This window comes from Ursus americanus, chromosome 36 (genome assembly GCF_024610735.1).
Source record: "Ursus americanus isolate L20-20 chromosome 36, mUrsAme1.1.p, whole genome shotgun sequence".
Classification (NCBI taxonomy): Eukaryota; Metazoa; Chordata; class Mammalia; order Carnivora; family Ursidae; genus Ursus; species Ursus americanus.
The window spans coordinates 24247227-24260046 of record NC_142162.1 but is presented as its reverse complement, the minus strand read 5'-3'; the positions used below and the strand labels follow the sequence as shown (position 1 = coordinate 24260046).

Here is a 12820-nt window from a genome sequence, read left to right as displayed (position 1 = left end):
CCTCTGAACCTCCGTGGCACTGTACCACGGGAAGCGGCACCGTCCCGGCGCGGTGAGGCTCTTACCCGGATCTCTTCCTTTTACCCTTTTCCCTTCAAAGATTCGCTGCCGGGGGAGGTATGTGTCCTCCCCTCAGCTCTCTGGACCCCCTCCCTGGGAGGGACCCCACATTCCATAGTGCACCCGTATGGCTCCCCAACCAAATGGGAAGGCCCTAAAGAGAGTCTGCTCGTCCCCTACGAGGAGGAGGGGAGCTCCCCTGAGCACAAGGACCCCTTTGGTTGTTAGGCAACTAGACATAAGGCAGGGCCAGGAGACCTCCAGAGTAAGAGATACCCAGCCAGTCACATGGTTGCCCTCTCTACCTACCCTCTGGCTGGAAAGGGTTGAAATGCCCTAGGGTTGCTAGGCAACAGGACAGAATTCACTGATGATGGTCTCCAGAAGATTGTTACACCCTTGCTAGTATGTGGCATGTGGTGTGTGTGAGTGTGTGTGTGTGTGTGTGTGTGTGTGTGTGTGTGTGTGTGATATGAGGCATCACTTCCCCTGGAGGTCTAGAAGGGGGCAGGAAAAGTCAGATTTCTAAAATGGCCTAAAAGAAAAAAGAAACAGCCTAAAGGAACTTTTGGGGGTTCTCACCAGGGCTGACTTGGAGACTAGGGCTCACTGCAGAGTATGTTGGAAATGCCCCCTCCCCCGGGTACTTCTTTTCTCCTTACCAGGTCCTGTCAAAATCTGCTCTCTATTCATGGCCAAGGTGCTAAAGGGGGCTGATAACAAATCTATCCTAAGAACCCACCCGAGACGAGTTCACAGCTGCTCCTGGCAGTGTGGAGCATGAGCCCAGACTGACCACCGAGCGCTCCACAGCCGATCTGGGTGAGCCTCTCAGGAGCTGTGTGACAGCTCTCCCTGAGCCCCGGCCTCCACGTCTGTAAAATGGAGCAGTAAAATCCATCAGAAACGCACAAGGAGCGTCAAGCATGCAGGTCAGCCTGAATCTAACCGTGACTAAGCCATCAGAAAATCCAAATTGAGGGACATTCTGCAAACAACTGGTTTGAAGGCTTCAAAATGTCAATGGCATGGAAGACCAAAGGGGGGAAAAAGATGGGAAACTGTTTTTGATGAAAGGAGGCTAAGGACTAAGGAGGCACGACAACTGAAGATAGTACATGATCTTTAATTTAAAAAATTAAAAGTTGTGAGAGATCTAACCCGAACAACTGGAAAATTGGAACGTGGACTTCTATCATACTGTCGTATTAATGTAAAACGTCTTTGGTTTGATTAGATGTTGGGTTATCTAGCAGAAGGTCCTTGAAGACACGTGATGAAATATTTTGGGGGCGAAGCATTGAGATGTCTGTAATCTACTCTGGAAGGGAATGGTTTAGTAAAACGTACATACACGGAGACATAAAACAAAGGCGGCAAGATGCCAACTGATGAGTCAACATCTTTGGGTGTTCAACGTACTATTTTCACAACTTCTATGTAGGTTAGAACATTTTCAAAAGAAAAAAATAGGAGAAAAGTTATATAGACATCGCTTCATACATGGTCTGGCACAAAGAGCAACTCATGAATGATAGTTTCTTACAAGTATTTGACTTTTGCATCTACGTGGGGATGGTTCCCTAAAACCAAAGAGTGGCCATAGCACAGTGGGGTGACTCTGGCACAAGATGGTGGCAGGGCTCAGGGTGTGGGGCCTTGCTGGAGCCTCTCGTACTCTGCCTGGTCCCTCAAGGGCTGATGACAGTGTTCCCGACACAGGAGCTCCTTCTCTCACCACGCTGGGAGGGGGATGTCTGGGCCCACCCAGCCTGGGTCATCAGCCATGCTCGGCATCTGGCCTGCAGACTTCTCCTCTGTGGAAGGTAATAGAATAGAGCTGGAAATGACTTTTAATCGCAGGCTTGCTGGAGGCAGCCTTCCAGGTGCAGACGTTGAGGAGCAGACGGTACTTCTGTGAGAATGAGAAGGAGGTGTTCCTTCCTCTGGGAGACCAGCCTACGTCCGGGCCCCAGCTGCCCAGTCGTGCACAGCGCCCTGATGAATTCCTTCTATGTGATATTAGCTTCCATTTATTGAGTGCCAGGCATGTTCTGTGACTAATTTTGAAAACTCACTAAACTCTTCGGGAGAGAAGTTATCTTGCTCATTTCACTTGTGGGGAAACAGGCTCAGAAAGGCATAGAGACTTGTTCGATTGGCCCAGTTAGCAAGTGTCTGAGCAAGAGAGCAAGTTTCTGAAGGCAGGACCTTCTGACTCCTAAGCTCTCACCCCCCTGCCAACCATTTCTGCAGAACTTTATGCCATGGAAAGTTCCTTTCCTCGTGATCTGCACGTCCTCATGGGGTAGTGAAGGTGACAGGTGACGAAACAGACTCAGAGAAGGGACTTAGCAAGATCATCAGAGGCTTGTGGCAGAGCCTGGACTGGAATGCAGGAATTGGGTTCTTCATTGTCATTCATACCTCGGGGGACTCCCTTTCCAATAACCACTGTGGCTGAGACCCACTTCCTCCAGGCAGCCCGGATGGGTCAGGAACACGTGGGTGCAGCCCCCTTCTGCCTCGCTTTAGCGAAGGCATTTGATTGTTGGAAGTCCTCCTTTTGTGGAAGTCCCGTGGCCACGCCTCCCGTCCTGGCCCCTCTCTTGGTTCCACTTTTCTGGCCATCTCTCTTACCTGGCTATGTGACCGCCAGTGCAGGCGACACCCCTTCCCTCCCGCTCTGCCTGGGCCGCTTCCTCCTACTTCCCAAACCTCTGCGACTGCTTCCTGGGTGCGACATCTCTCCTTCCTTCCAGGCTCCTCCTTTTAAGAAGCAATAAGCTAGCTGCCAGATGTCCACTGTGATTCCTGATTCCTTTTCCTGCAGAAGTTCCTGTTCCTTTATTCTCTTTGCTGCCATTTACCCATCTACCCATCCACGTACTCTCTCATCCATCCACCCATCCACTTATTCACCTAGTTATCCATCCTTCCATTCACACATGTACACACACACACACACACACACACACTCACATTCCTATCCATCCATTCATGCACTCAGTCATCCACCAATCCACCCAACCTGGCTGTATCAGTCCATTCATCCATCCATCTATCCAACTACGTATCTCTGTATACCCTTCATTCACACACATACACATGCACACCCACACACACCTATCCACCCATCCATCCATCCATCCATCCAGTCATCTGACTTTTCACTTATTCGACCTTTACTGAGCACCTACTATGTACCAAACACAAAGCAAAACAAGGCCTGGCCTTTGCCTTTGGGAAACCCCCAGTCTACAGGGCAGGAACAGAAAATTACACCATGGGTTGAAAACTTTACTAGAAGTGTGTACTAGGGACCAAAGGGCTTCAGAGGAGGGAGGGGCTAACTGGCAGTAGTGCCCTCGGTGCCCATCGCTTCCCCAACCCCCCATCTATTCATTTTGTCTGTGGGTGCTTGGGCTGAGGGTAGTCACAAGGACAAGAATCAAAGACTCCTCCCTAAAAGTTGCCCAAGGGCTGGCTCTTCCCTCCTGGCTTTCCTGCTTTAGTTAGGCCAGCTCTCTCTTTCGTCTATCAGAACAACTCTCTTTTTGGGGCGCCTGGGTGGCACAGCAGTTGAGGGTCTGCCTTCGGCTCAGGGCGTGATCCCGGCGTTCTGGGATCGAGCTCCACATCAGGCTCCTCCACTATGAGCCTGCTTCTTCCTCTCCCACTCCCCCTGCTTGTGTTCCCTCTCTCGCTGGCTGTCTCTATCTCTGTCGAATAAATAAATAAAATCTTTAAAAAAAAAAAAAAGAACAGCTCTCTTTTTATTACTGGACACTTGTACCCGGGCAGCAGGAGACCCCTCTCGCAGGGGATTGGCCTGCTACTGTGTCTAGTGGCTTCTGTAGCAGATGCTCGTTACATTGTGGGGTGAGGAGGCATGCCAGAATTGGCAGGGGTCAGCTGACCCCCATTTGACTCAGCTACTCAGCCGGAATCCCTTGCCCCATCTCCCCACCCCCTGCCCAGCCAAGTCCGCTGTTCTGGGGCTGCCTCCGGTGCCTTCCTCCAGGTAGTTGGTGGCCCTTTGCAGCAGCATGTTTCAGGGGCCAGCTTGATCTCTAGCTCCCATGGACCCCGCTGCTCTGATGGCCCCTCTGGCCACAGTGCTTGGACTCTTGGGACTCTGCTATCCATGGGGTTCTGGTGGGGGCCCCAGGGGCAGCTCAGTCTCTCCAGGCCTGAGACAGAGAAATGATCCAGTGGAGGCTTGATGACCTCCCTCTCCGTGGGGAAGGTGAGGACCTGGTTCCCTCCATCTGTAAACACTACAAGGTGGCAGCTTAGCAGGTCTGGGGGCACTGTGGGGCCAGGGACACGAGTGACACAACAGGCTCCCCCCTCCCAAGCTCTTGAAGCCTCTCATGTCCTGCCCCGCAAAAGCCCACCCTGAAGCCAGACTGGCACAGCTTTTCTGCGGGAGGGTTGAGGCGCAGGGGATGACCTGGCCCGACCTTGGTCCTTCTTGTCCCCTCACAATGGCACAGTCAAGACTGAAGCTGTAATTCTCTTTGTCTCTGCGCAGTCGGGGACCAGACCCGTAATGAGCTGAAGAGCTCGGGAGGAGGGCGCCACGGAAGATGTGGGCCTCCTGGGCGTGTGGGTCCCTGAAGATCCCTTTAGGGCAACTTCACCTCCCTCTCAGGCTGCCCCTTGAGTTTAAATCCAGCTGGATGATCGCACTGGGAAGAAGCCTAGACTGTAGCCCCTGGGAGGTCCCGGGCGCCAGCATGCAGACTCAACCTGTGGGCCAGTCTGTTCTCAGCTGAAGGGATGTGAGCCTATGCAAGACGGAAGCTAGGTGAAGGTATCCATTTCCACCCAAGTCCTGACGACACAGACCGACGACAATCAGAACCCGCAGCGAGTCGGGTAAACTGCAGAGGAAACACCCTGAAAGTGACGGCATGGGCATCTGGGCGTGCCGATGGCACATGGCTTCTGATGCCCACGGGGAAGACGGGCAGTGGTCCTGCTATGAAGCCGGGGAAGGACCACAGGCCAGAGTTTCAGTTCAGGACCCCCCAGCCATCGACAGGCTCTTGCCCGGCCAACCTGGATTTTCTGGTTGTTGGCAAGGTCGTCACAGAACGGAAGGGGAGCAATCCCCGCAGGTCAGAGCAGCCTCGTCGGGGCAGCCATGGAGGGGCCCTGCTCCCATCTCCCTTCGAGAGAACCTGCTGTGACAAGCGGAAAGCCATTGGCTGCTGCACCTTTCAGGACTCCCCACTGGCCTCGCTGGGGCTTTCTTAGCGCTGCACGGTCATCTGAGATTCTTCCCACCCCATCTTCCTTCCCTCTCTCCTTTCACAGGTGCCAGGCTCTTCCTGCTTCCTCCTGCTGCTTCCCCCTTTATCCTGCACAGCTGTTTGCTCCTAGCAATCTCCTGCATGTCTGATGGAGTCTTGACACCGGCTGCTCAGAGGACCTGAGCTGAAAGTCTAGGATATTCAAGGTCTGGGTCCAAAACCACTCGAAAGTTGATTCTCAGGGTGGGCAAATCTGGAGAATTTTATGATGGCCAGAGGGGGCCTGTGGACAGAATCACGTGTGGAGTGTTGGGAAGGAAGGCTGGAGAAGGGTGCAAACATGGGAGAAGATGAACACAATGCTTATCGGCAGATGTGATGAGCTGGAGAACTTAGGATGGACGTTAAGCTGCCCCAGTTTTGGAGGGGCGAACACTACATGGAGCTGGTTTGAATCCCAACACCACCATCTCCTTGGGAGAGTTTCCGTGTCTATAAAATGGGAATAATTCGACTTACCTTGCTGGGTCGTAAGAATGAAGAGGGTGATGCATTCGAAGGACCTGGCAGCGCCCTGGCACACGTGCTCTCAATTCAGAGCAGCCTTATTGATTACTTGTATTTTCCTTTAGGAAGAGAGAAACGGCCTCCCCTGTTGCTTGAAAGCAGGCAGGGACTGGCTCTGGAAAAAAACACTGGATCCACCCTGGGAAGGGGCCTGCAGGTTTGGCCCTCCTGTGACCCCTGGAAAAGGTGAGGGTTCTGTGTTCACCTGGGTACAGGGGGGTGGAGTCGGGAGGGTGGCCGTTAGCTCTTCCACTGGGATCTTGTTGCTTCCCGCAGAGGGTCTGTGTGGTGGGACTCTCCTGGAGGGAGGGGACGGGGTGGGGGAGGGAAGGGAAGGGAAAAGGACCTCAGAAATTAAGGCGAGGTGGTTTCTGGGCAGCAGCTTCAGACAGGAGGAAAAACGGACCAGAACTGGAGCCTGGGAGTGGAGTCAGGGCCCAGAGCTGGAGGGCCCGCCCCTTGGGGCTCCTCCCCTTTCCTTTGTTCAGGGCCCTCAGCCAGTGAGAGAAGTTAACTGCCAGCCCCATCCCCTGTACCCAGGGGAACTAGGCTGCACAGTTTGAAAGGGGACCCTTGTCCTCCTAGGCGCCAGCCGGTGGCAGGAGCTCTGTGTGGGAACGAGGGCCGACCCAGTGTGAAGGGGGAATTCCAAGAAGACACAGTCGAGGTGTCCCCAGTCCTGCAGATGCCTCTGCCCCACCCCTGGTGGCCCAGAGCTCGCCACATACCCCTAGCTCTGACCTGGGCGCCCAGTACCAGGCGGGCCCTACGGGAGCCACCTGGACCACCCACCGCTCTCCCGCACCTCCTTTTAAGAAGCTCTTTTTCCTGAAAGAAGGGTAGATGACGAATTTAAGTCCCTCAGGGCTGCCTCCAGGGAAAAATGGTGGTAGGTGACAATTTGTCTCAGCAAGCCCTTTCCTTCTCACCTCTAACCCTCCTGCCCACGCCACAGGTGTCCAGTTCTGGCTGTCGGAGTGCTCTGTGGCCTGGCACCGTTTTCTGCCTGGGAGGAGAGTAACCAGTAAGCTAACCACATCAAGGACTTCATTTGACCCCACACTCCGCCGGTGCAGGGACTGGTAAATGTCAGCTACACTGAATCGGATTCTCCGAAAACGAGGGAATGAAAGAATGGAGGAGGGAGAATGCGTGCCCACGCCCCCAAATACAACCCGATCCACCCTTCGTCTTCCCTTTTCTCCCCGCCCCCACCACCCCTGAGCTCTCTCTCCTGGAATTTGGGAGGCACACAGCCCTGGGATGGACTTTGGGCAAGATACTTACTCTCTCTCTGCCGGTTTCTGTGTCTGTATAACAGGATGACACCTGTGCTATCGGTCTGATTTAAATGAGGCGTGTATGGCAGGGGCGGGGGCATTCTCTGGGGTCCCCACTGCAGGCCCTAGTGAGGGGGACTGACTGGCTGCTGTAGTCTGGAGTGGCTGTTCCAAGTATAGGGGGGAAGCAGCTGGGGGGAGGGCGGAGAAGGGGGCTCCCCCGAGGGGGGCTGGAAGTTCAGAGAAGGACCCACCAGGACTGACCAGTTGGCAGGGGAAATGAACCCACGGGTCGAAGGAGCTCTGCCCAGAAGCAGCTCCAGGCTCCAGCGCTGGATGGACACAGTGTCCTGGCTTCTCGCCTGTCCCCACAGACCTCTGTGGGATCAGGTGTTCAACTAGCATTTCAAAGAACATCCATTCAGCCAGGTGCTAGGAGAGGTCCTTTTACTCAGTTTGCCTTCATTCATCCTCTAGGACTCTGCTATTATTCCAGGGATCCATGGAGCACGGGGAGGCTCAGAGACGTGGTCAGGCAGCTGGGGGAGTGATGGGTCTGGACGACTCCAAGCGCAGTGTCCTCTGTCCTGCAGCAAGATGTATACGTTGGTTCTGCCCAGCCATCTACAGGTCTACTGCAGGCCAGCCCCCTGGGCTAGGTTCTGGGAACGTCAAAGGAACGAGACAGACACGTCTCAAATGCACACAATCGCGTTCTCAATGGGGGAAACTGATAAATAATGGGGCAGTTACAACGGAGCAAGTAAGTGCTATCAGAGGTGAAGTCCCAGAGCCAAGGGGAGCTTGAAGAGGGGCCTCTGACCTAGGCAGGGAATCAAGTAAAGGCCTCCTGGTGAGTCGTGGCAGAGAACCATGAGTGCCCATAGACTCGCCCTCCCCTGACTTCTCCTCTAAAGTCAGGCCAATAGCAAGGCTAGGTATAAGTGATATCTGCAAAGGGGCCCTTCCCACCTCCCTCCCCCACCCCCTCTGATGCTTCTCACCACTGCCTCTGGTCCCTAAGTACAGCCGTTCCCACTGGCGGTATATGACGGTATATGACGAAGGACTAACAAGGAAGGGCCAGCTCTGGCCTTATATCTCTCCCATGGGCAGGGCGGGCCCAGCTGCCTTTTCTCCTTCCCCTGGTGGTCCTGGGACCTCTGGACAGCATTGGGGAACAGGGCACACGGAGGCCTGTCCTCTACTGCTCAGATGGTATTCCTCCCACAATGCCCACAACTTCCTCTGGACCGAATCAGCAGGACCCTACCCCTCCCTCAACCTCCTTGCCTTCTTTGTAGTTCTCAATGCCGGGAGTAACCTTCCCCGGCTCACACCTCAATCCCCTCTTACATGTGGGGCCTGCCTCCTCAATCAAAAAGTATTCCTGCCTACGAGGAGGAGGGGCCAATATCTCATACCTACCCCCCTTTTCAGGGAGTAATCCATGCAGGTGTGCTATAGACATTGGGCATTCCTAATGGGGCTTATCCTTTGGTGGCATCCCAGAAGCTGAGTCTGTGATCTGGTATGGCCTATGGGAAGCCCCCAAAGGCTCCCTGGTATGGAAATGGCCCACTGGACTGGCCCAAGCAACTGAGACTTGGTCTTCCTTTCTCTACCTGCAAGCTCCCTCTCCTGACCCGGGGGGACAGGCGTCATGGAGAGATCTGCACACACACGCTCAGAAGGAGAATTACAAGATGCTGGCTTTGTATACAAAACAACTTTATTAAAAATTCAGCAATTTGGAAAACAAAGCCTTCACAAGCGTTCTATCAAAATGTACGTATTTTAAATAAATGAGTCAGAAAAGAGGCAGCCAGATAACACCAGCCACAGTCACAACCCTGGGGGAAGGGAGGAGGTGCCCAGAGCCCCTCAAAAAGGCTGGGCATAGGGGTCTTTGGATGTATGCAGGGCCAGGTCCTGGAGCTACCTGGCAAGGGCCCTGACTCAGTTTTCCTTTCCTTGGAAAAACGGAAAGAATCTGGAAAGTGCAGGAAATTCTGAGTCTGAGAAAGGCACAAAAGTCTTTTGTAAGGCACGAATGCTGACCGCAGCCCTGAGGCGCATCGAGTGGATGAATGGGTGATGAGAGCCCAGGGCCCCTGGCTCTGGTCATTCTCCTGACTGGTGTCACCTCCAGGTTTGGCCGCAGGTTAAGGCAGACCAGGCGGACGGCACAGTCCCTGCAGCCAGGGGCCTGGAGCCAGTCTTAGAACAGATGTGTTGCTTTGCTGGCAAACTGGTGTCTAGCCCCAGCCAGGGCAAGAAGGATCACATACCCCCCAAAAAATCCCCCCAAAGGGGAGCACCGGGCCTCCTGTCCAACCAACCCTGTATTCTGAGCCACTGCGGGCACCCGCCCTGGACAAGGAACTTCCAAGGGCAGTCCCGGCATCCAGGCATCTGGAGAAGCCCCAAGTCCCCAGAGCCAGGGTTTCTCTAAATGGCAGGCAGCTGGCATTGTCAATACCAGTCCCCAGCAGCTGCTGGCCCATACCCACGGTCACTGGTGACAGGCCTCCCTGGTGACGTTAGGCAGCGGGTAGGCGAAGAGGGAGAAGTCTAGGATATACTTGGGCAGCACATCCTGCAGAAGGGCCCTCGGGGCGCTGCACAGGTGGTAGTGCAGGCTCTCCGGGCTGGCCGGCCGGTACCAGGCCTGGCGTGCTGGGAATCGGACGTGGGGTGGTGCCCGCACCCACTCCAACACCTGGTTGGCATCAGCCTCCAGCCTCTCATAGGAGCCTACAAAGTCATAGTGCACCGCACAAGGCTGGCACAGGTGGTACACGGGCATCCAGTGCTCGTTCATCCGCTCGGGGTCCTCGTCCACCAGGTATCTCAGGAATTCGGGGAAGGTGACATCGTCCCCTGCAGGGCTGGGCCCCGCGCCAGCCCTGTACCGCCTCACGATCTCAGCCCCGTAGCGCTGCTGGTACTCGCGGATTTCGCCAAACTTGTTGCGGTAGGCAGACAGAAGGCGCTCCAAGGGGTCCCGCACGAACAGGAACTTGAAGTAGTGCTGTAAGCGGTAGCGAATCTCCTCGGGCCGCAGGTCGGCCAGGAACACCAGGTCATTGCGGTGGTCCATCTTCAGGCGGACATCCACGTTGTCCAGGACGCCCGCCAGCACCTTCAGCACCCGCTTCCAGTTCGAGCAGGCCACCTTGGGGACGTAGCAGTAGAGAAAGCGGTAGCGGTCACTCACGAGGATGTGGCGCAGTAGGGTGCGCCGCTGCCCCACGGGCAAATCCCAAGGGTCCCGGGGCATGCCCGGTTGTCCGCACACGGCCCGCAGGGTCCGGTTCCGGACGTCCTGCCTCACCTGCAAGTCCGGGTCCCCGGCCTCCAGGGACAGCCCCCCAGGCCTGGGGAGGGCCCGGCGCCAGGCCGCGCCCTCGCGGTTGGGAGGGTGCAGGGGAAGGGGCTTCATCTCGGCCAGGATGCCCCGCTCGATCATGAGCAGCAGCCCGCTGGAGGCCACGATCACCGCGAACATCAGCATGGACGGCAGCAGCAGGGGCGGCCCCCCCAGCCCGGCCCGGGCCCTGCCCAGCGGGGCCCGCCTCAGCGCCCGGCCCAGGGGCTCGGCGCCATTTGGGGCCGCCAGGGGGGTCAGCGGGCGGGGGAACATGGTGCTCCCGGGGTGGGGGCCTGCGCCGGCCCGGCCGGTCGGAGGGCGGCCCGGGAGGCGGGCCCGGGCCGGGGGCGGGAGCCCGGGGCTTGGGCCCGCGGCTGCGGGGAGGGCTCGGGGAGGGGTGCGCCCGCGGGAGGCCCCGGCGCGCGCGGGGGTGGCCGGCTCCGGGGCTGCGGCGCCGGAGCGGGCGGCGGGCGGCGGGCGGGCGCGGCGAGGGACCGTGGCCGGATGTCCCGCCCGGCGGCTCCCCGCCCTCGGCCCCGCCGTGACACAGGCGCGGGGGCGGGCCCAGGCCGGGGGCGGGGAGAGAGGCGGGCGCCCCTGCACCGAGAGGGCTAGGAGGGCGCGCGCAGACCCCCACCCGGGAGAGGGCGCCGGAGCCAGGGCCGCCCTGGAGCTCCGGGCTTCGGAGACAAAAGCTGCCGAGGCCCGAAAGGCAGCAGAGACCCAGGCCACGGCTCCCTCTGGCGCAGCGCGTGCCCTCGGGGAGCTGGACGGAGAGGACCGGCACCCAACGCCCTGAAGCACGCTCTGGCCGGGCTGAGACCTTCCTTCAACAGCGTGTCTGGAGGCAGAGGAAACCGGCAGCGCTGAGTCCAAACTTTCGGGAAATCCTTCCTTCTCGCTGGAAGTAGAGTCCCCAGTGTGCTCCCCCCACCCACTCTGCCCTAGCCACTCCAGTAATGAGGAGCAAGACTGTCAAGCACTGACCGGTGGCTCATCTCCATGGTGACCGTTAGGTTGAACAGTACCTGGTGGATTACCATGTTCACCGACTGGGTAACGATGAAGCGTCTGGAAATGCAGTCTTCTCCCCTCCTGTCTCTCCTCCCCCAGGCCCAAGAGGTGGGATAACTGGGACTCTTGTGAGGGGTCAGTGACAAGTCGGTGCCTGGTGATCACTAGTGTGATCAGCACACATCTTGAAGTGTGAGGAGCTGGGGGGCACAGGGCAGCAGCCTCCCTGCCTGGAGCCAGACTTGTGCTCAGCGGCACCAGGCTGGCCATGGGGGCTACAGGCAGATACGGGAAGGCCTAGGATAGCAGTGGCCAGCCTTTCCCCGGCTGAACTGGGCACCTAGCTAAGGGTGCAGACTGCGTCCTGCTAGGTACGTGTGGGGGGCCAGTGGAGCTGTGCTTGGCGTCCACATTGACCAAGGCAGGAGCCTGCGCGGCGTTTGGTGTTCTCGTTCGGTGTCCGAGTCGCCCTGGGAGGCGGGTACTACAGGCCTTCCCACCGCACAGCTGAGGAAATCGGGAGGCTTAGGGAAGCTGAGACTCTACATGGGTCAGTCTGATTTCACACCCTACGTCCCTGATCGTGATCCTTCAGAGATGAATGGACCACAAATGTGGAATGGTTGGGAGGAAGCGCTGATCCCAGGTTACAGTACTAAAGGGCTGAATGGAAGAGGAGTAGAAGATGCCAGAGGCTTTGAGTTTAGTGGGAGAATAAGGTACCACTGATGAGATGAATTCAGAAGCATGAGGGGTTGGGGGAGGGGAGTTGGATGAAGCTAGAGGGCTCGTGGATGGCCCCCTATCCCTGGCAATGTGAGAGCACACAGGATGATGCCTGGGGGCTTGCCAGCGTCTCAGTGGGCCCGCAACATCTCCTGCCTGATGGCTGGGGTGCATCTCAGGATGCACCATCCGCTGATTTGTAAGTTTGCTTCAGGTTCAGACTTCACTGAACGGCTCCTCGCTTCCAGTAGCGCTGAATGTAGATTTCTGGTATGGTGCTTACTGGAATCGGGTTTTTTTAAAGCCATAAATGCTTTTTATACTAGAAGAGGGGGAAAAAAACGAAACCTTTGAAATGTTTTGATAATTTGGCCAACGTGTGCTCCTTCCTCCGAAGAATCTTCTGTGTTAGTCACAGCAAAGTAGTCTGAGTACGGGAATAGCCACTCAGTTTGGGGGAGTCCCCGGGCAAGGCACTTGTCTCCACACCGTTCCTGTCTGTAAAATGAGAGGACACTGTCCACCTCACGTGACTCCTT

General features: G+C 56.7%; 1 protein-coding gene across 2 annotated transcripts; it reads right to left on the bottom strand.

The window, feature by feature from the left end:
• Positions 1-8888: 8888 nt before the first annotated feature.
• CHST14 (carbohydrate sulfotransferase 14) lies at positions 8889-10976 on the bottom strand. 2 transcript variants are annotated; one of them, XM_045770720.2, is made up of 2 exons: positions 10506-10976; positions 8889-10346 (listed from the first exon to the last, which is right to left on the bottom strand). In XM_045770720.2, the coding sequence occupies exons 1-2, from the start codon at positions 10812-10814 to the stop codon at positions 9684-9686; spliced, it is 972 nt and encodes a 323-aa protein (XP_045626676.1). In that variant the 5' UTR covers positions 10815-10976; the 3' UTR covers positions 8889-9683. The 2 variants fall into 2 exon arrangements, with proteins under 2 accessions (XP_045626676.1, XP_045626666.1); XM_045770710.2 differs by having other exon boundaries at positions 8889-10975.
• Between the last annotated feature and the right edge of the window lie 1844 nt (positions 10977-12820).